The sequence below is a fragment of the Centroberyx gerrardi genome, chromosome 12, assembly GCF_048128805.1.
Source record: "Centroberyx gerrardi isolate f3 chromosome 12, fCenGer3.hap1.cur.20231027, whole genome shotgun sequence".
In the NCBI taxonomy this organism is placed as follows: domain Eukaryota; kingdom Metazoa; phylum Chordata; class Actinopteri; order Beryciformes; family Berycidae; genus Centroberyx; species Centroberyx gerrardi.
In genome coordinates, this window is record NC_136008.1 from 6,441,787 (window position 1) to 6,469,570 (window position 27,784).

At 41.5% G+C, this 27,784-nt stretch overlaps 3 protein-coding genes across 3 annotated transcripts in view; 1 reads left to right on the plus strand and 2 right to left on the minus strand.

The window, feature by feature from the left end:
- Positions 1-7,511, minus strand: part of plcl2 (phospholipase C like 2) — a 44,342-nt gene extending 36,831 nt beyond the window's left edge. The window contains exon 1 of the mRNA XM_078287354.1: positions 6,395-7,511. Within this exon, the coding sequence (XP_078143480.1) occupies positions 6,395-6,646 (252 nt within the window). The 5' untranslated portion in view covers positions 6,647-7,511. The remainder of the gene's footprint in view (positions 1-6,394) is intronic.
- A 3,286-nt stretch (positions 7,512-10,797) lies between these two features.
- On the minus strand, positions 10,798-15,268 carry LOC139922054 (cysteine-rich venom protein). Its single transcript, XM_071912498.2, has 7 exons — positions 15,158-15,268; positions 14,438-14,538; positions 13,425-13,515; positions 12,847-12,989; positions 11,648-11,736; positions 11,343-11,425; positions 10,798-11,144 (listed from the first exon to the last, which is right to left on the minus strand). The coding sequence occupies exons 1-7, from the start codon at positions 15,219-15,221 to the stop codon at positions 11,008-11,010; spliced, it is 708 nt and encodes a 235-aa protein (XP_071768599.1). The 5' UTR covers positions 15,222-15,268; the 3' UTR covers positions 10,798-11,007.
- A 10,715-nt stretch (positions 15,269-25,983) lies between these two features.
- The window catches only part of rftn1b (raftlin, lipid raft linker 1b), an 82,638-nt gene continuing 80,837 nt past the window's right edge, over positions 25,984-27,784 (plus strand). The window contains exon 1 of the mRNA XM_078287259.1: positions 25,984-26,076. The gene's annotated coding sequence lies outside the window, so the exon portion shown is untranslated. The remainder of the gene's footprint in view (positions 26,077-27,784) is intronic.

The window sequence follows — 27,784 nt, forward strand, 5'->3', positions numbered from 1 at the left end:
ATGGATAAAAGTGCCCACAAAATGGCATACACTATATTATATGTTGTGTTAAGAAGTTCCTCCCAAAGCTAGAGCTACGTAGACTGTAGTTTGTGATGTCATCTAGAAATACTGTTCAAACTGCGATGAGTAGGATGCTGATTGTGGACAGTGTTATGGATGTGCACACGTCCATTTTCTCATGGTTGACTATTAAGTGCGTAGTCTAAACGAATATTCGTGTGTGCCGAAAATTTCAAAAGGCTAAAGCAGATTATGGACAAAAAGAATCACATCACTTTCCGCTCTCTACACAACCGATCGGCTGCATATCTCATGTCGGCAATGAGGGCAGAGATGCTCTCCAATTTCTCACAGTTAGCGAGGAGCTGGCACAAATGTTGTCATGCTAATTTGGCTAGGTCAAGCTTCCTCACTTGTAGAAATTGTGGTGGGGGAACGTGATTTTCACATAATTCGTGTCGACAGCACGTAAATCTGCGTTTCAGTGTTCGTGCTCATTTCACGACTTTTTATGGAGATCACGTTGGTACAAAACGGCACAACAGTGAGCGTGGAGGTTTTTTTTTAAATGACGCCAGAAGCCACAGCTCTTATTCGACTTGAGAACTACATAGTTAGTTAAAAAAAAATGTAATTCTGTATCTCAGTATTTTCAAAAATGTTAACGGCCAAATTATAAAAAAGCCAACACTGATCCTTGCAAACAAATGAATTGTGTTTTTATGACCCATCCCTAGACAGTGTGAGAGTATTTAGGGTGATTGCCTTCATTGCCAATTGCAGCAAAATATTAAATGAAGTGATCGTAATGCATAGAAATATAAAAGCTTATTAAGGCAAGCCATGGAAAGGGCGTAGAACTACCTCGCCTATTAATGTGTCAGAACTGTGATCACTGCCAAGCCATTCGAGCTACTCTTGAAACAACTGGCTGAGCCCAGCAGCACTTGACTAAGTCCCCAGTCCTGTAAATGAGTGACATCTGAGATGACGAATGAATAAGTAATGCTTCAGGTAAGCAATTGAGTGCAGCAGCAAGTCATGTGGAACAAATACAGCCGCGATGAGCAATTTGAGACGGGTCGCAGTATCAGGAATGGTGATGTTAGATCTTTAATCAAAAACCCTGTCTAACGCCCTTGGATCTGGACCAGGGAGCTCAACTATTTGGGCAGTTAGGTGTCACTCAAGCACGCAAGCTGTCTTTCTGAAAGATTTATTCTGCAAGTCCTTTTCAGGAGCAAAGGAACAACTTGGGTTTGGGTCAAACAAACAATCTGAGCTTGGCAGATTTAGAAGTGATGGTGGGGAGGTCAGTCACAATGCTAAAGTGGCAGCTGCCGGAGTGACATGATGTATAATCAATCTGACATTGGTAGGCCGTATCAGCAAGATTTGTGTCATAACATTTTTTTAATGGAAAACTTATGACTGATACCACCTCCTTCAGTAAAAGACAATGTGCAGTAGACCACTCTTTTTACCCAAGGGAGGCTTGCTAAGCATGCATGTTCTGTTTCAGCACCACAGCAAGCAGATCGAGGTTAAGTGCCTTGCTCAAGGACACCTTAACACTAGTTGTTGAGGGAGGGAAAGTGTTTCACTTCACATTCCCTCAATTCACTTTCTCTGCACCGATCACTTCCCAGTTGGTCCTACTAAACGGAATGGAAATGGAAATAAGAGCAATGATTGGACACACACACACATTCCAGTTGAGCTACTCACAGAGACAAATGTATTGTAGCATACAGAACAGTAATTAATTACCAAGATTAATCACACTGCAGAGGTGACACACCAGTGTTTTTGCAACTATTTATAACATAGTGAACATTGATGACTACATTAGTATTAACAGTGTGCTGCACAAATTACAGTACATGCGTGAGCATTGCTTGATACACACACTGAAACTGTCATTTCACTGTAAGGGACAGCATAACATTGTATTTCTACAATACTTGGGTTAAAAAAGGGGGAACTGTTGCAAAGAACAGTTTAATGTACACACAGTGTACAAAATATTACATCTACCTCCCCAATATTGTGTTTCAGTTGTGTCAAGGTTTACTTCTCCCCATCATTTAATCTCTTCACGATAAGTCCAAGAGTTAACTATTCTATTTCAAGGCAAGAGCAACTGGTCCCAATATTTTGTGTGTTTTACCGTTCTGTGCTGTTACCTAAACAGGAGCAAACTGCGTTATCCTTTTACAGATACTCTGGCTGCAAAGCCAGCTAACCAAATTTGATATATGAAATATATTACATTTTAAGTTGATAGAAATCACACCCTGGCCATGTTCCACCGGCCTAAGAATCTAGGCAGAATTGTCACTAGGCCTGGCTGAATGTTCGCTCTCTTAACACGATTATGTCCCAGTCTGAGGTTTTTGTTTTTTTTGTTTGTTTTGCAACAGATTAATGCAAAAAATGTTATTTATCAAACAATAGAAAGACCCTCTTTGTTAGAGAGGATTTGAGGTAAGACTGGAGCTGGGAATGAAAGATGTAGCCATGGGTTCATTATTTCTCCTGCAATCGGCCACCCACAGACAATACAGTTACAATTTAGTGGTGTAGACAGAATTTAAAATGGATCGGTAAACACCTAAGCCATTATTCCAGCCATGGGTAAGCGCTCTAGTATCACATGGCCGCTACATAACCTAAACATAGGCTACTCTACATTTCATGCAGCATTTGAACTACCTCAGTTGATATTTTAGCACATGAAGCGCTCTAATCCAAATTGTTTCCATTTTTGGGTAAAAAAATGTTACCTTAAGTCCATCATTCAATATCTGTAAAACATAAAGATACAGTCTGTAAAGGTGTTATCATTTTGTCAACCAAGGACTTCAGTTTCCCACTATCCTTTAGAAGTATTAGAATTCATCCTAGTTTTGTGCTAGAAATCACTTTTTAGAAGTACTGTGTCTTTTTCAAACAGTACACATCATTTTGGAAGAAAAGTCTGAACATGTTGGTTAGATTTGACGTTACCTTTGCCACCGCCCTTCCCAACCACCAACCACCACCACCCACCTTCCACAACAACTATAGTAGAAGTCAGGGTATTGTCAAGTTTGGAGTGCTACAGCTGTTAAAATGAGAATGTGGTCCTTGTTGTCCTGACCACATCCTCCCATCACCTCAGATTCAGAGAAGCCGTTTAACGAGAACTGAGAGCTCTGACTGACGGTGTGAAACAGGCTACCTTGTTAGTGTTGGCCCAGCCTTTCACAAACACCTTCTGAGTCAAACGTTCGATCAGTCACAGTTCCCAGCAAAAAAAAAAAAAACACTGCCTTCAAGAAAATATTGGCATGCAGACGAGGGCACGGCTTGTTGCATATTTGATTTGATTTATGGCCTACAGATGGGAAATCTTGAGTAGTGCCTTCACACAAGAGAAGTATGAAATGAGTGATAATGAATTCATATTTTGGAAGCGTCTACATGCAAAGCCACAACCCTTACTCGTCAGGCGGCTGAAATCTTTCATATAAATTCAACCTTGTGGAGTAAACAAATTTGAATTCAAAAATTAAAAAAGCTGCACTCTTTATTGGGCCCGACATGCCAGCCAAGGCTACTGTGGTTGGGTGGTGGAGGAGAGGAGCGGGTGTTAAATATGTCTGCACTTTAACAGAGTGCGTATGTATTATGGGTAACAGTGCATCGTGCAGGGAGTAGTTCAAATCACTTTCAATTTCAATCAATTCAAAACAAAACAGAAACTGTACCTTACTGGCTAATGATGGAGCATTCATTCTGAAATGACAATGTTCTCATGCCAAAAAGGTTTTCAACATTTGAATTTTGGATGATTTTGTGTTCAATATTTCAATTTTGAAGAAAATCCACTTCCTAAATCAACCCCACCCCTGGTAACGGGCTCTTTAAAGAAGCCCACAGAGTTGCAACACACCGCACTGCCACTAAGAGGAACTTAACCTGACATTCATTCTGGCTCCAACCTGTCAGACCTTACCATCCATGCCATGACTCATTTGGATGTTTGCCCATCTGTGTTTGGGACTGAGCAAATGTCACAAAGTGATTGCATATGGACCCGTGGCGCATTGTACTGATTTTACATGAGGTGAGGACTTTGATCGTGTTGTCGTGATATGGCTCTTATTGCATTTAGGTCACTGGTAATGAGCCAAACAGCATGATTTGTTGACTGGCACTGGACCACCGTGTGGAAACCTCCGGACCAGTCAGCTCCACAAGACGGGGGCATTAATCTCGATACAGTGGCAATGAGAGGTTTGGTGAAGTAGCGTGTTATTTAAACAGGCCTCTCTCTTTCTCTCCTCCGACAGAAAGTTTTCAGTCGAATCCAGAATGTCATTTAAAAAGGAGTCTGAAATGTATTCTGACATTTCTCTTATTCAAATCATTTTTGCGCAAGTTCAATATAAGTTTTGCATTTTAAGACGAGACAGAGCCTGTAGCTCACAGGAGTGGACATCCCACTGAAATAAATCGCACTCCACAGTCCTGGGAACTGAGACAGGTCCTTGTGTAGTGAGAGATTACTTGGAGCTTTACAAGGCAGAAATGTCAATATTACCCCCATCAATCTCCAGGCAGAGAGCGCGTCAAAGTTCAACACCCTCAATGTGCCAAGAATGTGTTGCCTGTAAAAACTGCCAGAGAAAAGGTGAGCAGCTGAACCCTGTCCACTGCCAGAGAATGTACCAGAAGCAGAGAAATCCCACCAACGTATTTCAAATCATAGACCTCATAATGGTATCGATTTTGTATGTGGCCACAAAATGATGAGGCCTTCGAAATCACAATCTTTCCCACCTATCATTTTTAATTTAAACATACCATACATTGCCTTTTGGTGAATCCTTCTCAATACCTTACTTTACCAAGAGTCAATACATTTGTAGTACGGGTGGCCCCAGGGGATATTAAATTTCTAACTCTGACCACTGATTCATTGATCTCTTAAGCACAAATGTACAAAACATCTATTGGGACAGCAACAATAACAAATGAAAGGCATGCATTTCTCACATTTCTTTCAGGATTTTGCTCTGGGTCTATGCTATAATAATGTTCTGTAAGCTTACTATGTGGTTAACATGAAGAAATAATGAATTCGTTCAGTAACATCCCTTCCTCCATCTTCAAAACATGTTATTTTACCATCTTTAGGCCTAAAATTAGGAGAGCTACAATAACAAAAGGCAAGACATACATTACAGAGTTGCAGACATTGGCTAAAGCAACGTCCTGGAAGCTTACAACATAGTATAATGCAGTGTGAGGAAATCACGCCTTATTTTCTTTGGTATCCCTTGAGCAATACCCCCAACCTCCATACACATGCACGTACATGTACACACACACACACACACAGCAGATGAGGAAACCAAACTGACAAAGCCTCATTCTGATAATGACAAACACAATGAGAGGAATTTTAATCTTTTAGCAATGACAGTTCAATCTCCCTATTATTATTAGAGGCATAATTGTTTCATTGCATAGCCCTCTGAAACACACATACATGTATGCATTTCAGCAGAGGGGTCAGATTGCAGGACAGCCAGGACAAACACCTGGAGCAGGTAGGAGCTCAGTGTCTTGCTTAAGGATTTCCTCTGACCACCAGGCCACCTCCATTTTTTTCCCAGCAAAATCAATGAGGCTGCTTTAATTCTGAACACCGTGTACGCTACTTCACTGCTTTTCGCAAATGTGACAGACAGTGAGGAAGGATTTAGACCGCAAAACCACAAACTCTTCAACGTCTTAATTAGTTTACGTGGTGGTGGTGGTGTTCTCCAGCAGACTATTTACGTAGGCTGCAATACCACAACGAAGAATATATTTTATTTAATGGTGTCCTGCCATCTCAATTCTTCATATTAGGCATACACTCGAGTGTTCAACGTCTTCGTAGTGGTATTGCAGTCTGTGTAAACTGTCTTCTTGATCTGTGTGTATGTGCACGTGAGAGAGGGATCAATATATGAAACATGCTTTAGCCTCACAAGCCATTTTCTCTCTATGATAAGCATATCAAAGCATTGCCAGATTGCTGATATTCAAGACCAGATCAAGAAACAAGCTCTGCTGTGCCAAATCTAAGAAAATGAAAAGCCAAAACACAGGATATGGCTCTGGTGATCCCATTACTGGCCTGCATTGTGAAAACCACCTATTTCACTTACACTATTCATGCTTCACACAGGCGAGGTCGCTGAAAAACCAAGGCAAACGATGTAGACTAAAGAGGCAAATGAAATTAGAGCGCAGATTTTGCACGGTAAGTTACTGTCAGTGGCGTGAAGATGTGCAGGCTAAGGCACCAGAATGAATGGCACACACACACAGGGGCTGTAACTTCAATGTTTACCTTGATAATGCTGCTCCTGCGTGGTATTCCAGATTTGGCATCCAATCCGACGGAGGTGTTGGCGGCTTCGAGCCCGGCTTGGCTGCCAGGTGCGGAGAGGGATCCCGAGCCGACCATGTTTGCTGATATCCCACAGTCCCCGTTCAAGACCGACACTTCGCAATGCGTCTTGCCAGCTGCCTCGTCGCTGGGCACGGCTGTATCCCCAGGATTCAATGGAGGCAAGCTGTCGTCCTCCCCAAACTCCGCCATAGGCACTTCTAGCACACACACACACACACACACACACACACTAGCTTGGCAAGCTGCTGGGTAGCAAAGCCGTATGTTTCAGCTTTCTTCCAATTTCCTGCCTGGCCTATTGCCTCGTTATAACATTTGCACAAAATCCTGCCATATCATCTCTCGGAACACGCATTTGTCGGGTTCCTATAAGCAGAAAGGCTCGCTCCATGCATTGTGCTCTGTAAAGAGAAATCACACCGATTAGCATAATTAGGCAGCATGACATTAGTAGTGGCAGCTATTTAGCGTCCTACAGCCCTAAGAAAGCATGAAAGCTGAAGCCTTCAGCGCTCACGTACAGTCACTGATTTCGTTTGCACATTGGAAGCGGATGTTACAACCAATGCAAGGCTGTCACTGCAAATACAGTATGATAAAATGCATACAGACGAGCAGCATGCTTCCTCTTAAAGATCGGGTTTCTACATTCTTCAACAAGTTGGCCGTTTTCAATACATTTTCACCGTTTTCTTCCCACAGACCGCCCCACTGTGCTGCGCTTTATTACTGTAATAATGTGAACGTTAACCCACCCTCTTCAGCTCAGCGGCACTCGGTAAATAACTGCATCTTAAGTTTACAGTTGCAACAACTCGCTCACAAAACTCACGGTTAGCGTAATGTGGCTTTTTATACTTGCCTTTTGAATTGCCTTGTGTCTCCAGAGGAAGGACGGTCTTCCTTAAGTTGTTGCTACAGCTGAGTGGCCAGACTACCGCTGCTTGGTGTCTGTGCTGTGTACTGCTGGTTAGCTTGCTAGCTAACCTCGCTCGCTAGCTAGCTAGGTTACACTTTCCAGTCAAAGTCCATGCATCACCAGTTACTAGCCGGGTTAGCTAACCAGTTAACGGGCTAGGTTTTGTCAAACTGCAACCTCAACAGTCAGTAATAATTCCGTCATAAATCGTTTTAATTTAAGTTGCAATGCGGTTGCGGACAAGTACTTTTTAAACAATCAGATCTAATGTAGTAGTAACGCCGCTCCCGATACACAAAGTTGTATATTCTCGTGAACGCGCGACTGGCTGTGTTGTCAATCAAACCTAATTGTTTGGGTTTTTTTCACTGACAGGTCCGGAACGCCCCCTTTCAATACACTTATTCGAGTTCAGTGTGTCCATTCTGCAAAACAAATCCATTTCATATGTACTTAGGAAAATGTTTAGACATATCTTAGGCATAACATGTATCTGCACATGAAATTAATTCAAGCTATTTGGACCCTGCAAATGCATTTTTCATTTAGAGATAGTTCAATCAAAGTTATATTTTGCCCACTCAATAAATGAATGTCATCTACAACTATGAATACATTTTTGGCCATTTTTTTTGTATTATTTTAAAGCATTATTGTTTTTCAATTTTAAAACATATCTCTAAACATATTCAAAGTGAATGTGTAATGTCTTTTTTATGGGTGGAAAGTTTCCTGACAAGCTCAATATGAAATCTCTATCTTAAATGACAGTCATAATCTCCAAGAAATAAGTCTCTCACAGGATATTTTTGTTTTCTATTAATCTCACAATGTTTGTCTGGCCTTACTCTTTTTGTACGCCCCTATGTCTAGATTGCATGGAAAAGATGGGCCAGCCTTAATGCTGAGATGACACTTTATACTACATAATATCCTGTTATGGTGGTTTCTATAGTGAGGCTATTACATCAAGTTTCTTGTCGAAACAGAAAGTTGCATGTGATCAAACAGAACATTACACAAATAATTGATAAGTCTTGTTCTTGGAGATTTGAGATGACCAGCAACATAGAAATGTAATTCATAGACTCAACTGTAATACTCTGTGTGTGTGTGTGTGTGTGTGTGTGTGCGTGTGTGTGCGTGTGTGTGTGCGTGTGTGTGTGTGTGTGTGTGTGTGTGTGTGTGTGTGTGTGTGTGTGAGTGATGATGCCTAAGATTACCCTACCTGATTTCAGACATTAAAATCATGGGCTACAGATAAAGCCAAATAAACTAGATACTATGAGATTCAGAAGTAGGGAATTGTGATTTGTGGAACACCAAAATGTTCTCCTGCCTCTTCAATAAAACATCATCTCACTGTTGTACAACAGAGTCATCTGCTGGTGTGCATGGGTTACTGGTGTTTGGTTCACTGTATCAGTGTAGATTTGTATTTATGCTTCATATGTCATCACCACAGTATACAGGTCATAGTTTATTTTTTCAATTACATTTTAATATCCAGGATTAGCTCGTTAAATAACAAAATCACAAGGAACATTTGCTCATTTATTGCAATGTGATAATTTTACAAATGCAAGTTACATTCCAGTCTTGATTGAGGGGGAAGAAAGTGCTAATTAATGTTCAAACTAATGAATATATCAATGCTGTGGTGATAATTACCCTGCTTGCATTAGAAAAAAGAAACAAAACAACTCTGGTGCCATTCATTATATCATAGTTTATGGTGTTATTATAAAAATAATAGCCTTGAAATGAGGTTGAACAGTAGATTATGAGGTATTGTAGTTTTGTGTCAGTCAGTAAAGATATATTTTTTTGTTGTAGCCTACACGGTTGTGCTTGTTCATATCAGTATGTCCAAAGGTAGCTGTAAGTTGTATTTTATGCTTATATATATATACATATATATGTAATATCAAATTACTTCTAGTTGACATTTTGTGAAGTCAGTCACCAGCTTCCAGCTCTTACATCAATCAAGAGTCTTACTTTATCCCAGCATGAAGAATAAGTGGTCCAGAGTGTAAGGTGACATTAAAGGGAAGGCCCAGCAGTTTTAGAAGTATGTCACTAGCCAAGTCCCTTTTTAGGAAATAATTGAAAAAAAAACAACAATATATACTAGTATTATTATCTCTGAGGAATTGGCACCCATTTCCTGTTAGCAACTGTAGCCTACACAATTTCAAATGGGCTGTAAAACTATAGGCTACTCACAAAATATCATACAAGTAGTTTCAATCAGTTCTATTTCTTATTTTTACTATGTAAGAATGGCCTCTGCTGTGACTTTGGTAGTAATGGCTTCATACCTCATTCATTGACCTGCACTATTGCTAGCAGATGCTAATATGAAGTTGGTGCGGTTAATATGAGGTTGGTGCCTAATAAGACCTTGTTCGCATGACAACCGTTTTGAACTTACATCACACTCAGGAGGACTCCAACCAGAAGATTAGCTGATATTAGCTGGCTACCAGAATCTAGCCTAAGTAGCTAGGTAGCAAGCCTGTAGCTAACTAGCTAGTAAGCAAGCTACTTTCCCTGCTAAATTAAAGCAGTCATGGTTGTTGTTCCAAGATTGCTAATTTGATAACTATTAGTTACCATTACCATCTAAAGTCTGCACTTATGTATTGAGGTAACGCTAGTTTCACACTTATGCCAATCTTCTGGGTAGTTCCCCATCCTGAGTGTGTTGAAAGTTCAAAATGGCCACCGTGGGAATAATGCCGCAACACTATTATGTTCTTAACAGAATGTGAATGAACGAGGTCCACACTGCACCATGCTTCACCCAGACAACTTTACTTCCTGTGCCATTCACACTAACAACCCATTCATGCCGTAAAACAGTCCCCTCACGTAAAACCAGCATCCATAAAACTGTCGCACATCCTGTGTGCGTCCGTGTGCATGTGTGTCATACATAACAATCACGTTATGTTGAAGGAAGCGAAAGAGTGGGATCTCATTGCTACAACTTGGAAGCATTCACGTGTTTAACTTGTTGGAACGCCCACATTCAAAATAATTTAAAATCAACCACAAATGAACTGCAGCAGACATTACTCGCTTTTTGTAAGTAGACTTGATTATTGATTGTTGATTTTTGTATTAGCCTACTGTGAATGTAACTGATGATTTGTATTTGTATTATCTTGGACTGCTGACATCAATGGATTCACTGCAATGTTTGCTGCTTGTGTTGACACACTTCCACAATTCATGACACCAAATAGGATCAAAGTCCAAAAAAAAAAAAAGCAAATCGCACAAATCCTGCTTGTAATTACCGCTAGGAGGCTGACGTGAGTGGCTTTTCCTAGTCGGCAGGTCGTATTTATGATAAATCCCATATGATGTGAACACGACATAAGGTCTATTCCTCAAAACTGGCTTGATTGGAGATCAATAGGGTATGCTTTTAAAAATGTCAAACCTTCCCTTTAAGGCCTTTAACAATAACACAGGCATCTCGTTTTTAGCTTACAGTAAATAGTCAGCTTGCTTCACAGCCAGGGAACCAACGCAGTAAAACATATTCAGAACAGCCTTAGCTTACAATACAGTCAGTATGGTTTACAGGCTGAGCAAATGGAAGAGGGAGGGTTTATCTTTAGCCAATCGGGATGATTTCATCGGTGCATTTGCATGCAGCAGGACACCAGGCATACACCAGTTTATTGCTACACCCGGCCTGTTTTTTCAAGGCTGGACAGTTGAGGAACCTGTTTATGTAAGGACAGGGATTGGCTGAAACGAAAAAAAAGACAAAATAATGTAGAGGTCAATTCATCATCTTTTTTTTTCAGGCAATTGAAAGATTGATGGACATTTGTTTATCTAAGTAGACTGCTTTATGAGTTTCACCACTTCTGCTAACTCCGATCAAATCTCATTAACTATGCAGAGAATACACAGTATGCCTTTTTCACAATATCGGATACTTACTGCAAAGTTTATTTTCGCAGGCATTGGGACAGGAGGCGCATGGGGGCCCCGCTTTATATGGTGCCACTGTCCTGAAGTTCCCCCTGTTAAATGAATTAGACAGAAAGTTGTGAGTCCTTTGACCCCACTTCATTCTCTCTCAGTGGACCTAAGTGCTTGAAATGTTTAGACAGTTTCATAATTAAGTTTTTGTCCCGTCTAGAGAGACCACCACCTTTGACATTTTGCTCTCTAAAAGTCACATGTGACCTGTCGGTTTTGTTGGTGTGGAGAGTAAATGAGGGTCAGAGACTGGTTTGACATACGCTCGGTAATAATGGCAGCCATAGAAATAGATGTTGTTGGGGCACAATTTCGCTCCGCAGCCCACTTTGTAGGAGCTGTACCACACCACCTGAAAACAAAAACAAGTCATTGTTTTCAGTACCACATTGATTTGGAAACTTCTACATTAATTATGCATTTGTCAATTGCTGAACCATTGTCCTGACTCTTTCAGTGACAGAAATGTTCGATTTTTCAGCTTTTCTGCTAAATGTGTTGTGTTTTCTGGGTGTATTTGGAGTGTGAACACTGATAAAAACTATTTTTTTTATTGTCACAGGGCAACATTTTTTCTCCTTGAGAAGTACTTTGATTTGCCTGTCTGGTGGTAGACTGGGAATGCTCTCTGAAAATTGGAGTCCCTGTATTTTTTTTAAAGGATATGAATGCTTTACTGCCGTTAAAGCGGGATTGGTCATGCCCCTGCATTACTTGTAGGGACAATCCACCGTATAATAAAGTTTTAAATCAATATCTGGCAACACAAACAAGTCTCTTGCAAAGCTAGAGTCCAGACAAACAAGAGACATTCAGCAGCTGCAGAGAGCTGCAATAAGCTTTTATAAAACAATGGCCTCTACTTTTAGTTGTGCTTTTAGTAAGGATAAGTGGAACAATGACTGATGACTGACAAGATATTATTTGGTCAATGTGATAAATTATTAGATGCAGGTCACCAAAATATTTTGTACAGATGCACACAGCTCAGAGGGAATATTGGTCCTGAATCTTCACCAGATGTGAAATTTTTGGATATACATTAACTTCCAAATTGATTTATGGCAAGTTTTGCTTGACCTTTCCTCTCCATTATAATAACACTATGAGCTCAAATTTTGACTCACTTAGGCTAAGGTATGGTGTCACGCCCTGCCATACCCCATAGCATTCCCATTGGTCCTTTGTTTGAGAGAGACTCAATTGTGTACATAAATCTAGACTAAATTGTTCAAAGCCGTTGGAATATTGTGGGAAATTAAGGATGGGTTTCAATCTAGATTTTTTTTTATTTTGCTTGAGGCTTTATGTTCTATATGTAGGCTTTAAAACAACAAAGGTAATTGTCCATTAACATACTGTAAGCAGTGAAGCAGCATTTTTTTCCTGTGTTTTTAAAAGAAGTACTCACAATAATGTGTTTCAACAGATTACTGTTACCACAGTAACAGATAACTGTTACCTGTGTGTAGTGACCGATAGCTCGGCCGTTGGCGGATCCATTGGGATACTGGTAATTGGCCACCTCACTGTGCCAGGCGTTGACGACGGCCTCCCATGAGTGAAGTGCAGACGCATAGAACAGATTCTCTCCTAACGCATAGCCTGTTCGTTGATGAGAAACAAACAGGAACATTGATCAATGGGGGTCTGCAAATGCAGAATTTTGTTTTTATATCAGATATAACAGATTAAGATAGAAAAAACATTGTAGGGTTCATTGAAAGGCCTGCTGATGATAATCTCCTTGACGATAACACATCCTAGCCTGTGTAATTTATTAAAAGAAGGCATTAAGATTGGAGATAAGATAACATTCACTGTGGCCATCAAGCACAAGGTCATTAAGCTCACAAGGACCTACCGAGGAGCTTATATACCCCAGGCATGACATCAGTGTAGGGACACTCAAAATAGTTCCAGATTTCAACTTTTGTATTGAATGCGTCTCTGAGGAATCAATTTCTTTGAAAGCTCTGGCCCATATGGAGCAAGATGGGGAAGATGGAGGGAGGAGGAAGAATGGAAAGAGAAATGTACCTTCGAGCATGCGGGAGCTGGTTGGTCCATGAGCCAAAATGCATTTGTCAACCCAGGCCTGAGCAGTGGCTGCTACCTCGTCACTCCAATTCTGTAAAAGAAAGATAACACACCTAAAATAGCCACAGGAAATCAAGAGTGTCATTCCAAACTGAGACGAAAGATGCCTGCTCCTTCAAAATGATTGCTGGCTTGACAGTAAATCACATTATGGGTTTATTTTGAGGCCAAGATATTGTTTTTGAGGACTGGATCATCTGTGTTTTGAAAGACTGATGAATTTTCAAAATCAATATATACTGTAGTTTAGCCCTTAAAATATGCTTGATGAATGGTTGTCATTCAACTGGTCTTGCCCTTTGAGACTGGTGGGTTGCAGTGTAGCCCAAATCTAAAACTGAGTTGCAATATAATGGTAGTTTTTCTGCAGAAACCTTGCATCACCAAAATGTCAACTGTTTAGAAACTGATGAAAAACTACTTGATTCTTCCATTGACTCCCACATATTTTCAACATTTAACAATGCATTTCCAGTGGTTGGGCTTGGTCCCGGGGGCCTCAAACATTTTCTACATATGGAATAGATTGCAAGCTATTGAGTACAGTGAAGAAGTGGCATTTTTTCCCACTGTAATCAGCATTAAAATTACATTTTAGATTATTCTCTTCTGAAAGTGAAGGTATTTATCTAGGACAGAATTTTGGTCAAATAGTATTTGCAAATAATTTGTAACATTGTGTTTTAACTTGCTTGGCGTACCAGATGGTTCACTGTATCAGGACAATTCAGGTAGTGCCAGGTAAGATTTAAATCACAGAAGTATACAAAACTGACTTGACTAAATTCCTACATAGATTGTTTAGATCTTCAGGCACACATTGTGTAGTGCTGACAGCAAACCTCACCCAGCTGGTGCTTCAAGCCAGGGAAAACGATTGCTGAGCATTATTTGCAGATACTATCTGGCTCAGGTTTGGTCTGTGAGGAATGTGCAGAGAAGACGTAACTTACCATGATCAACATGTCAGAAGCAGTAGGCTCAACCGCTCTCCTGAAGGCATTGTGCTGGTCAACGATCTGAGCCTGAACTGCTGGGTCTTCTGTGCAAACGCCTGCACACATGCACACACACATATACACACGCAAGCATATGTGTATGCACACACACATTCATGCACACACGCACATGTACACACAGACACACACACACGCACATGAGAAAAATTGATGGGCAAACACCAGATTAAACCCATAATACAGAGTGATATTTACTCTAGTGGCTTAATATCCAAGATATGACTCACAAATATATCCTGGTTTAATTACTCTGAAAAGGCTTGCAATAACAAAGCATGGCCCAATGCGCCAAATCCTATAATCTTTGTGAAGCACGCATTAGCACACTTTAGGAGTTGATATACTGTAGGGACATAAAATACCTCCCTAAAGAGCAACAAGGCTGATGCATATACACTGTACTCACCTGGCTGTGGTCACAGCATGCCACACAGCAAAGGACATTTAAAAATGAGAAGAGATTCAAGTTAGGTTCTTATCCATGAATATGGAATACTGAAATGATAATGTAATTCACTTTAGCTCCATTCCATACAGCAGGATAAAGTTGTGATAGATGACTTACTGGCATCACATCTTCTTAAAATATTCAAGAACTTGTTCACATTTAATTAAATTTTTTTCTTCTTCTTTTTTTTTTTTTTTTAATTCTACTTACCAAGTTGCAGGCAGAGTACACTCCGTGCAGTGTCAAGATGCAGATCAGGAACGCAAACATTTTCCTGAACAGGGAGGAAGATGCCTATGTACTGTGAAGTTAAAAAAGAATAGAAATTAAGTCTGACTACTGTATAGACCATGGGAAAAAAAAAAATCTTGGTACGTTTCAGAGATTTGGAGTGTGATAAATTTGACATGATTGTTCCCAGTGTTTTTTAGTAGTATTGCATTTATTTATTTATTTATTTATAGTATTTATTTATTGTTTTTTTGTTTTTTTATCAATTTGCACTCAGATATCAGTCAAAAATGCTCAAAATGGAGAAACAAATAAAACAAATAATTTCAGCTGAACAAATGATTTTACTGTTATTTTGAAAAGCCAGATACCTGCGAGCTCCTATAGGGTATCGGATATTTTCCGTAAATAAATACATTTGTATAATCAAAAGAAAAAAGTCTAAACAATGTTTACACCGAAGAAGGAAAACTCTGAGCTGAGAGACTTACCTGCTCATGGGTCTTGGAGAGGTGGAGGTGACTTGGCACTCTCCTCTCACTCCTTTTATAGACCCAGCTCACCTGCTCACTCATAGCTGCAACACCTTCTCTCTGGCTCCTAATGATGCTCTAGTGGCCAGGGCATTACACAACAGATACCGGACAAACGCAAGTGTATCACACAGCATGGAGGAGGCCCTTTTCTTGTGGAGAGCGCAACTGACAGGGAGTAAATATGGAATTGTAAGCCCATGGGGTGTAGTGACTACCTGACATATTGTCTCATGTTTATACAACATAGAATGGCAAAGGCCTGCTGAGGTAAGGGTAAATAAGAAAAGGAGCATTGGTAGATTATGAGAGAGTATATGGATTAGGATCATACAGCTCATGTATGTTGAATACACTCCCATTGTTTGCTTTGGCATGAAACGCCGTACATCAGAAGGGAGTCCCGTGTGCGCCGGTGACATGTAGACCATGTGTACGGGTGTAGGGACGGGACAATATTGTATATAATTTGTTTATGTATTAAGGCTATCATAGTAAAATTTGTCTATGGAGCAATCCATGTGACAGATGTGTTCATTGCGTATTTGTTTAAATAAAACAAATATAGAAGGAATGCAGAAAGATTGCCAAGAAGTACAAGCTCAGAGGTGAAATATGAGATACTGTATCTCTGATGTTATATAATCAAAAGTGCAACATAGGACTTGTTGGGAAGGTTACTGTCAAAATGTATTATGGTACACAAATCTGATGACTTGCTTGAAGTAATAATGTGCAACATTTTATATAAATAAATGTACATTTCGCCACTCTAGTGCCAATTGATGTAACACAACAGTGATTCAACCCATACTCAGTTCATGAAAGCTTTTACATTTGCTGTTCTCAACAGCCGGTGTCTGGTAGCTCTTTCCCAGGAAAATACTCTGGCGCACAGGAAGTGATGCGTTTCACATTTCCAGCAGCAGCAACAGCGGTTTTAGAATTAATAGAAGAAGAACTGGGTAGTTAGCTTGGGCAGCGATAGCCAAAGAAAAGAGCGCCACCTACAGAAACTCAAACTTCATCAACAGAAAATCAAGCTCCGCCCATACTGTTTGATTGACAGGTGATCTCTGGGAAGTGCAGTGCAGAATCACCACAGCAATGAGGTTGAGCAACAAAGATGTCATATAAAACAAACAAAAAAACGTGAATCTCACAGATTACCGCTTTAAATTGGGGAATCAGTAATATATTCATTGGATGACTACAACTCAGTAATTCAATCTGATTACTTTCGGTTACTTTTGGATTCGTTTGCCTCCAAAATCTATAGAATGTGAACTTCAATGTGAAGTAAATTTCCACTTCATTACAAACTGAGTTACTGTATCATGTGCAACCATTTTAACCAATATTTAATTTACAGTCAACATTTTATTTTAAGTCCATTAGCCTACACAATATTTGGAGTATCCATATGTAATCCATTACTCCCCACCTCGGTAACAATTGTAAGTAAATACTGTAAAGCTGAATATCATTAATATCAAATGCACTCATGCAGATGTAGCCATTGTAGAGGTTACTCTTTTTAGTGCATGCTAGCTGTGCTACAGTTGTAATCTTGCTCTACCATGAAGGGGAATTACCGTATTTCCTCTAATATTGGCCCGGGCCTTTATTTACCTCAACTGCAGAGGGTACCAGGCCTTTATTGGAAGCAGGCTTATATTAGAGACAGGCCTTTATTTCTAATTCCCTCTGTTTGATAAGTATATTTGCTCATATTTTAGTATGAAGTTTGATTTTCTGATCTGCTTCTGTTGGGGTATGTTAGGTAGCCGTTTTTTTGTTACTGCAATGCATTATGATAATTACGGTAATCGACGACAGCTCCAGAGACTTCCGCCGGCCGAGCCATCTTGTGGCACTTGTACGTTACTACAAACTACACTTACATGTATAACAGGCGCCAGGAGTTTACCAGTATCCACCGTTGTTTGCATGTAAGCTGAAGCTAACTGAAGCTAAAGTAGAATCTATACAATTATATCATATCGCTGTTTATTTCGATGTGCGAGCTCAGTCCACCTGACAGCCCTCTGTTCTGTCGGCGGCATGGAGGTTTCGGTGCGCCGAGGGCTTACTGCCGATGCTTCGAGTTTCCCGGGGACACGGTTCCGGCCGGTGCCGATAGCTGGGCGCCGATTTGTTCCCGGTGATCTGGCCGAGATTTCGGCGGGGTCCTGACGCCGATGCGTCACCAGGTGTCCCCGATAGGTACGGGCCGTGGGCGCGGTGGAGAGGACAGCGGCGGAGAGAGGTCCAGCCATATACTAGGTTTTGACCTAGTCTTGTTTTCTTTGTTTTTTTCCCCGGCCTGTATTTGAGGCCGGTTTTTATTTGTTCGTGTCGACCACGGCCCCGGCCATTATCGGAGACCCGGCTTTTAATTGACTACCGGCCCCTATTAGAGGAAATATGATATTTTGAAAACTAAAACTTTTGAAAATTAAAAGCAAATAGTTTTATTCGACAGTGTGCTTATTCAGTTTCACTGTGTAATATGAAAATAAAATACTTTTTGGATGGCTGACGCTGTAAGAAGCTTTGTAAAGCAGAGTGTTGTCTTTGGGGCGACCTTGCATGTCCAGAACGTGATACAATTCTCTGTGTTGATTCTTGATTGTGTATCCTAATAACACAATATTATACTGTTATCACCTCTCTGCTTCGTGTATTATTTGTATTGTATTATTTGTTATACAGTGTAATGGGTAGTTTCAGCCAAGAAGTCTGACGGGTCAAAGACAAGTTTGCACGGCTAACTGTGCTAGCTACACTGCTAGGGAGCAACCTTTCTTGTTTTCCAGAGGTGGGGACTGAAGTCAAATGAGTCGAATCACACGTGAGACTTGACTTGATGCATGAAGAGAAGACTTGAGACTTGACTTTGACTTGTACTCTGATGACTTGAAAAGGTTTCTAAAGTCTTGACTTGAGATCTTGTGTTTGTGTAAATGACTTAGATTGAAAGTGATGAGATTTGTTCCAGCAGACGACTGAATTTAAATTGTGTTTTCTGAATTTGTCTGGAATGATTGAATTTATTGAAGTTGAAACTGATTATAGAAATCAAACTCATGATGCTCTTACCAAGTTTTTATCCTATTAAATCCTGTCACAAATCTGTTGCAAACATATTGCATTGAAAATTCCTAGATGTTTAGTTATCTTTAAGATATTAAATTGATACTGGACTTTGATTTGTTGATGTGTTCTGACTACATTTAGTCTTGGGACTTGACTTGAGACTTGTGCCTCAAGACTTGAGACTGACCTGGGACTCCAGCAAAGTTGACTTGGTCACACCTCTTTTGTTTTCTCATGTTTTTATTGTTACGTATGTAAACTGCTTTGAAGAAACCATTTCAGACATGAGATGGAATTATAATGATTGTGTAAAAGCCCAAAAATCCTGTAGGACAATTTTTTTTACTGTAATTATTTACTGTAGGTAGGCCTATTTCAATGATAAGGAATGTCCTCTCAGGTATTAATGCAATAAATTCACTGCATAATTTTCAGTCAGACAATTTTTTGGGTGAATATCAGCGTTATTTACCTGTTTGAAATGTTTAGAGTACATGTTCCGACCTAGTGTTCCAACCAAGTTCAACGAAGACTGTGATAAAGCTACACAGCAAGTGAACCTAGCTCCATGACCTGTAAATTAGCAGTACAATAAGTAATGGGAGACTCAATGTACCTTTGCTCTCCACTGTCAACAGTGTGAAAAGTAAGTCAGATGATGGATTTTCCTGGGTGTTGTACCTTATGTACCCATGGCGTTGTTGCATACATCCAGATATGCTTTTCTTTGAATGAAAAGCCCTGCCACGGAGTAAGAAACACAGACAAAGCATTTGAAATAATGGTATTTATTACTGAAAACAAAAGCTTGATAGCCTTGAGCTGAGAGCTACAGGCAGACAGGCTGGCCAGAAAGCTGACAGCTTAATGTGGCCTTCACTGTTACCTTGCAGAAATTATTTGTGAGAGACATAAAAATCTTTTCTTGCTCACCACTGCTGCTGAATACAGATATCTCATCTTTAGAAAATCATGATATTGAATCACTAAAGGCCCAAGAGTCCAGACAAATTACATGTTCTGTTAGACAGTAAATGGTGTGATAATAACTAAAAACGTTTTTTGACACGTTTGTTGCTTAAGTGATGAGTAGTTGTGATATGAAAATGAAAAAGTAGTTTTTTGTAGCTTCACGTTGTCCTTATTGTCAGTGTGAAACACTCACTGTGTATAATAATATATTACCTGTGATGGAAATGTGAGTAAACTCCTGTATAGAGGTAAAGCAGAGGGCAAGCTTGTTAGCTACTTGTGGTATAATAACATTAGCTATGTTAATGCTGATGCCATTATTACAGTGGTTCTCAAGCTTTTAATAATAATAATAATAATAATAATAATAATAAGAAGAAGAAGAAGACGAAGAATGCTAATAATAACCTTGTACCTTTAATACACAACATTCAACTCAAAGTGATTTACATCAGGAAGAAAGCAAACAAAATAAAAAATATACAAAAGAACAAGCAAAATGCACTGCAGTAAAAGAATGAAATCAGGGCTTGTGACCCCTGAAAATAAAGGGACGCCTACAGTTGTGAACAGCTCAATCAAAGAATGATTTTCCTATTTCAGATTTTTTCATTTGATTAACTATCAGGCAGAGGGAGAGAGGCTGAAAACTGCAAAAAAAAAAAAAAAGAAAAGAAGCAAAAACAGGATACAAAGTTTGTATAGTACTGCATATAGTATATGTTTCTTTTCTATCCCGTAAATCATCTTGTGACCCGCCAAAATTATCTCGCGACCACTGAGAACCACTGCCTATTGCGTAGACGGCCTTGGCATAAGCAGGCACACACACACACGCACACACACGCACACACACGCACACACACGCACACACATGCACACACACACACACTAAATCTAGATTGAAAACCACTGTTTCATGTAACATCCATCTATGAAGGCCATTTTTGGACACTGGACTTGTTTACTTTGGTTCCCCTATTGATAAAATTTCATGGACACAGAACAGTGTGACTCACTAATAAACGAGAAAAACAACCCCCAAAAACCTCCACCAAGCTTCATTCAGAAACACCAGGGAATCATTTCATCTGTGTTTTCTATCCAAACTAATTCACCATCTGAGTTCAATAAGAAAAGAACTGGGGAAGTCCAGAACTGAAGGATTGTCACACGATCACAGTTTATCCAAAGCAGATCTTATGAGATGATTATACACTCACCGAGCACTTTATGAGGAACACGGTGTTCCTCATAAAGTGCCCAGTACTAATACTGGTTAGGTATCAGCTAGCAAAGTGAGATCTGCCTCCAGGTTGGACGTGTTGTGCACTCTGAGATGCTTTTCTGCTCACCACAGTTGTAAAGAGGTTATCTGAGTTACTGAAGCCCTTTCTGTCAGCTCCAACCAGTCTGACCATTCTCCTCTGACCTCTCTCATCAACGAGGCGTTTCCATCTGCAGAACCGCCGCTCACTGGATGTTTTTTGTTTTTCGCACCATTCTGTGTGAACTCTAGAGACTGTTGTGCATGAGAATCCCAGGAGATCAGCAGTTTCGGAAATACTCAAACCAGCCCGTCCGGCACCAACAACCACGCCGCGGTCAAAGCCGCTGAGATCACATTTTTTCCCCCATTCTGATGTTTGATGTGAACATGAACTGAAGCTGCTGACCTGTATCTGCATGATCTTATGCATTGCACTGCTGCCACATGATTGGCTGACTGGATAATTGCATGAGTAAGCAGGTGTACAGGTGTTCCTAATAAAGAGCTCGGTGAGTGTATATTTTCAAGTTTGAAATGGACAAAAAAAAACAAGCAGCAAGTTATTCATGTCCTTTCCCTTTGCCATTCACCTCTGTATTGCAGCAGCACAGTACTTTCCACATTAAACACTGGAGGGCACTGCCACATCTCAGTTGCAGAGGGGATGTGGAAGCAGCTGAGGTCCAACGGCTTCAGCATCACTGAGCGCTCTGGGTGAAACCTTGAACATAATAGAGTGAGTGATTGAACAATATTAAATACAATGCGGTTCTTTCACTTCAGCATGAGGGGACTCATTTATGTCCCCTCACTGATGTGTTTTGTTCCCCTCGCTATCCAATCCAATCAACTGTCTAGATGAGTCCTGAGCCACTCATGTAAAACCGATGCTTTCACAAACACCAGCTTGCACAAACACTATGCTTGGCTGCCCATCTTTATAACTCGTCTCACATTATTTGTCCCATTTGTTCGTTCCACAGTTCCCTCCGACGGGAAAAACATCGGTAAAAACCGTTCAGCAATGTGCCCTTTGTGTCCGCCTTAGCGGTACGGTCAACTTTTCACCACCTGCATGTTCCGGGACACTAAACAGGCTTCATTTACACTTCAACAATAAACCCACTGAAGTGTAGTCTTTGATGAAGACATCATGTAAATGTCCTATTATGCCCAACATACATGTACATATACATATATATGTATATATACTTTTTCTGGCATATTATGTAGTTATTGCCCAAAGCTAAAACATGTTGGCAATTACACTGTGGGCGATCATTACTGTTCTTCAAGCCTCAGCGGCAGTCAGGACCGCTTCAGCGTCCTGGCAGCTTTTTGATTTCATTCACTTTAAAGGGGCTGGAAAACCAGGCAAGCGTCCACCCAGCCTTAACTATTTCACTTTCTTTTCTTCTTTAATTCCATCCTCAAGTTTCTCCATGACAGTTTCAAAGTTATGACTGCCAGAACGGCCCTTTTTCCTTCCAAAGTCAAAGCTTTTCCACGTGAAGGTATAGTCTAATGCTGAAAAAATTGCCTTCCAAATTGGATGCACGTTGCCCCGATCTAGAAATGTGTTGGCAGTTTCCGCCATTGCTTTCAGGAGGGGTGATTGAAGTCTAATGGGGCTTCCAATGTGACGGCAAACGGAGGGAGGAAATCTCCATCAAAGAGACATATCATTAATTTGTGGCCTGGAGTTAGGTTTTTCCTAGCAACATGTGAGCAACACCATGAGGGCTCTCCTTGAAAAGGCAGGCTCTGGTGAAAGCAGCTACAAGCCTCGCAAATGAGCGCGCGGATCCTCTATCAGGCAAGAAATGACTTTGAGAATAGCCCAATGTCATGATCGCTTTGTGTCGGATTGGTAACTCTTGTCACAGTATGTGGAGCTCTTCAACATTAATTAGGGTAATTGATGACTCATATATGGCAAGTCATGCGTCTTTTCTCACATTGGCTTGTTATCCAGTTAGGGTTTCCTCTTCTCAGCTGTCACAAATCATTTTGGTTCTCTGTTGATGAATAATGATTCTGACTGTAAAAAATGATCATGAATCAATATTTTCTGTGCAATCGACTCAATTTCATTAGCTGAGTGTGTTTTTGACAAGTGCCATTTGTTTGCATTTCCATTGTTTGATGATGTTGCAAGTGTTTTGTTTCTGACATGTTACTTAAATCTGGAGAAAGAAGTGTAATGTTGGGTTACTGTGAAATGGTTCAAAACAGCATTTTTTTGCAATATCTTTGCAAAAAAGATGCCAAGGTCTGTTACAACAGCAGCCATTGTAGAAGATCCCCATCCAGCACCTATTCTGAATTAATGATGCAGCCGCTGTACCCACTTCATGCTGGAGTGCCAAACAGTGCAACAAAATGGATTTTGGTAACACAAAAATTCTCTCCAACAAGTTGCTGCTACCCCTTTCCTTGTGCTGAAGAGACGGCATCATTTGAATTTTCTAAACAGTTCTCCCCAGGATGGATCAAACAGCGCTGTAACAGTGCAGCAATCACGCAGTAAAAAGAGGATTCCCTACAAATGCTCCTGCCTCTTTAACCACCAATTAGCTGGCTATAGCAAGATTAGTGGGGATTCTAACTAGCCATGTAGTAAATATTCAGGTGGGTAAACCTTGAACTTCAGTTAGCAATCACCATAAGGCAAACAAACATCATTACTTTATGTCTACTTGAAAAGAACCAATTTTCGCCTATATTAAAGGTAAAATATGAAAAAAAATTGCATTTCACAAGTAAATAGGTGGGTGGACTGAGTTTAGATGGGACTCAGGATTGCTCTTGATGTGGTCATTCTCTTCAAGCACGAGTTGTTTCTTCCTCTGTGGATGTAAGTGAGCCAGCAGTACTGCTAAACCCCGACCAATATCCGGTCCAACCCGACCACTGGCCCAGATGTGAGGGTCAGTGTGTCACACACACTCTGTCCATGATGATAAGGCATGTAACAGCTTGTCTGCAGGCTGTCGCTGAAGCAATACCTGTCAGCTGTAATGAAAAAAGATGACAATGGTGATGACGATGCTGTCAATGATAACAATGGAGAAAAAGTAGGGTTTTATTATGTTATCCTCATGCTTTTCACTCTGTCCATTTCACCACAGTTATTAATTTTCTTAAACGTGAAGCGGTGGGAAATGTTCAACAATCAATCAATCACACAATGAGTCAACAAATCCCACACAAGGCAGCCAGCACAAAGCACTTAGTGCACACCTTGTCAGCGTCCAATCATCCAATCATTTCCCGTACCATCAATAGATTTTTTTTTTAGTGTTGCAGGGAGATAATGGCACAGACAGTGGAGGAAACTTCTCCCTGCTGTCAGCACTGATACTGATTTGTGTTTGCCTCGAGCAAGGATGCACCACACCGACATGGGTCTCTGTTGTGGGTGTTGTTGTGGTTGTTTTGGTTGTTGTTGAGGTTGTTGTGGTTGTAGAGGAAATCACAGATTACGTATCAGAGGTCTGCTGTGTCTCCAGAGTAGTGGTCCTTCATACAGACTGGCTTAAATAATAAATACACAGCTATAGGGGGTCCTGACCCGGACTTATTAAATATGCATAGCCACTACAGAGGAGTGCAGTACAGAGGATTACACACACACTCTCTCTCTCTCACACACACACACACACACACACACACACAAATACTCACATCCTTATCCACCAAAACAACCATCATACCCCTTTCCCTACCTTAGTCACCCTTATTACTAGCTCGCAGACAAGCTTCAGCCATTCCAACAGTAAAGTGTTATAGAACTGTGTGTGTGTGTGTGTATATATATATATATATATATATGTCTGTGTGTGTGTGTGTGTGTTTTGCGTGCATGTGTATTGACTATATGGCATAGCATTCTATTGCTTTCTGTCTACTTCTCTCCATCTTTCTCTCAAAACAAACTATCGATTAGTATTTGGCTTTCTGTCCACCCATCTTTCTTTAGTCTTTCACTCCCTAAACAACACCCACCACCCTCCTCCTTCCCCTCCCCCTCCCCCCCCCTCCTCCCCCCTCACCAGCCCACCTCTGCCCTGCTCTCCCTCTCTCTCTCTAACTCTGGTATTTCCCAGTAAAGCCCCCCCTCCGATCCCACCACCACCCGCTCTATACCCCCACCCCTTTCCTTTTCCTCTCCCTCCCTCCCTCTCCCTCTGTTTCCCCCAGCCTTCTCCTCAGATGGATTCTTCAGTCAGTCGACTGGAACTGGTGCGGCTGCCGGAGAGAGAGAGAGAGAGAGAGAGACAGAGAGACAGAGAGAGAGAGGGGGAGAGGAAGAGAGAGAGAGAGAGAGGGAGGGAGGTGGAGAGGCTGTGCTGAACAGAGGCTGGGTCAGAGCGCTCAGTTGCTTCAGACAATCACAGGGGAGCGAGAGAGAGAGCAAGAAAGACAGAGAGAAAAAAGAGAGAGAGAGAGAGAGAGAAAACACCAGACAGACAGAGAGAGAGGGAGAAGGAGAGCAAAACACAGAGAGAGAGAGACAGGGAGAGAGAGACAGGGAGAGGGAGAGAGAGACGGGGGGAGGTAGATATGTGACAGGATGTGGTTTCCCTGAGCCTGCAGAACATCGGTACAGGCATACTTTGAGCATGACCTAAACACACCGAGCGTACAAGTGTGTTTGCTGCCCGAGCCGCGTTAGGTGCTGAGCCCGCCGCTGGCGAGGAGAGACGAGGCAAACCGCTGGAGCTGCTGAGCCTGTGTGTGTGTGTGAAGAGGACTCTCCGCTCTCCCTGCTGCTGCCTGCCTGCCTGCCTGCCGGAGGAACCGTGTTTCCCCACTGTCGAGCACAGACCCAGACCCAGACCCAGACCCGCAGGACCCCCCCGGCCAGCTGTCGGACAGGATCCGGGAGCCCGTCTTCTCCTCCGCTGCGCCGGTCCCCTGTCGAGTAGAATGTGTTTCTCTGCTGGAAGCGCCGGTCCAGTCGCTGCCTTCGCATCTCAGCAGTGAACTTTTCAACTCGGCTAAGATTCTGAAACAGGTAAGTTAGTTTTTGGTGAGTGTGTGTGTGTGTGTGTGTGTGTGTGTGTGCAAGACAGCGAGCCTGCCTTGTCGTGTCTTGGTTTGAACATCACCAAATGTGCATGAAATAAACTTCTTGATGCACAGCGCCTGTAATAATAATAATAATGTCTGTTCCCTTGGACAGCAGTCGGTGTAAACTTGGTAGGAACTGCATGGTGCCAATTGTTTACCACACAACAACCGCTGAACACATTAATCACAGCGAGCTGATTCATTAAACGATGCCGCAAGCCACAAGTTTGGCTTAGGAGCTGCGTACAACAACAAACTCCTAATCCCCGGCCCACACTGCTACCACACAGATCGCACATAACACACACACACACCCACAAACACATGCTCACACACTCACACACACACACTCAGGGCGTTCATCATGCAGATCAATGTGGGTCTGGTTGTTTTGAAGTCACATGTGTGATGGATGGTACAGAGTGGAGCGAGAATGCCAAAAATGTCTACCTGGATCCAATCAGTGAACCCTGACAGCATTTCAAGATGTGCTCGGCATACAGTATCAAACCGCTCCCACTACCGCAGAGCAAGAGAGGGGAGTGTGTGTGTGTGTGTGTGATTAGTGTGTTTGCGTGCTGTATGTATAGGTGTAAAGGGTGTTTGTGCGTGTGTTTTTTGCGCCTGTGCGTGTGCGCTCCTATATCCGTGTCCCATACAGTACGCCTGGATGTTTACATGCAGAGGCTTCGTGCTTCAGCGTGGGGCCGATACATGTGTTCACCCAAGCATGCGTGAGCGAACGAGACGAGGAGGTTAAAGGGAAAAACAAGTTGAAGGATGGCAGGAGGCGAAGGAAGGGCGGGGATGTCAGGGAGGAGGAAGACGAGGGCACGAGAGAGAGGAAAAGCCGAAAGGCAGGAGGAGGGGGGTGCGAGAGAGGGAGAGGGGGGTAATGAGGAAAAAAAAGAGAGAGTTGTGTGTGTGTGTGTGTGTGTGTGTGAGAGAGAGAGAGAGAGAGTGTGAGTGAGTGAGTGAGAGAGCCCAGTCTGACTGAACCGCTGTTAATCAGTTCCAGCTGGTGAGTAGTGGAGCGTCGGGCTGCGTTAACCCTTCAGTGTTGGTGGGTCAGGAGTTCTCACACACACACACACACACACACACACACACACACACACATGTATAGACACACACATAATGACACTTACAGACACAAAAAGACAGGAAGACACATACACATACACTCATGAAGGTACACACACAGGCACACCCATACACACACACACACACGTAAAGACACACACATAACACCATGTACAGACACAAAAAGACAAAACATACACACACTAACATGCACGCACTCACAAACACACACACATTAAGACATACACACACACAGACACACACACAAAGCCACCTACATACATACACACAGTACACAAAGACAAAAAACACACACAGACACACATACAAAGCCACAAAAACACACACACACACACACAGATACACACACACACACACACACACACACACATAAAGCCACCTACATACATACACACAGTACACAAAGACAAAAAACACACACAGACACACATACAAAGCCACAAAAACACACGCACACACACACACAGATACACACACACACACACACACACACACACACACACACACATAAAGCCACCTACATACATACACACAGTACACAAAGACAA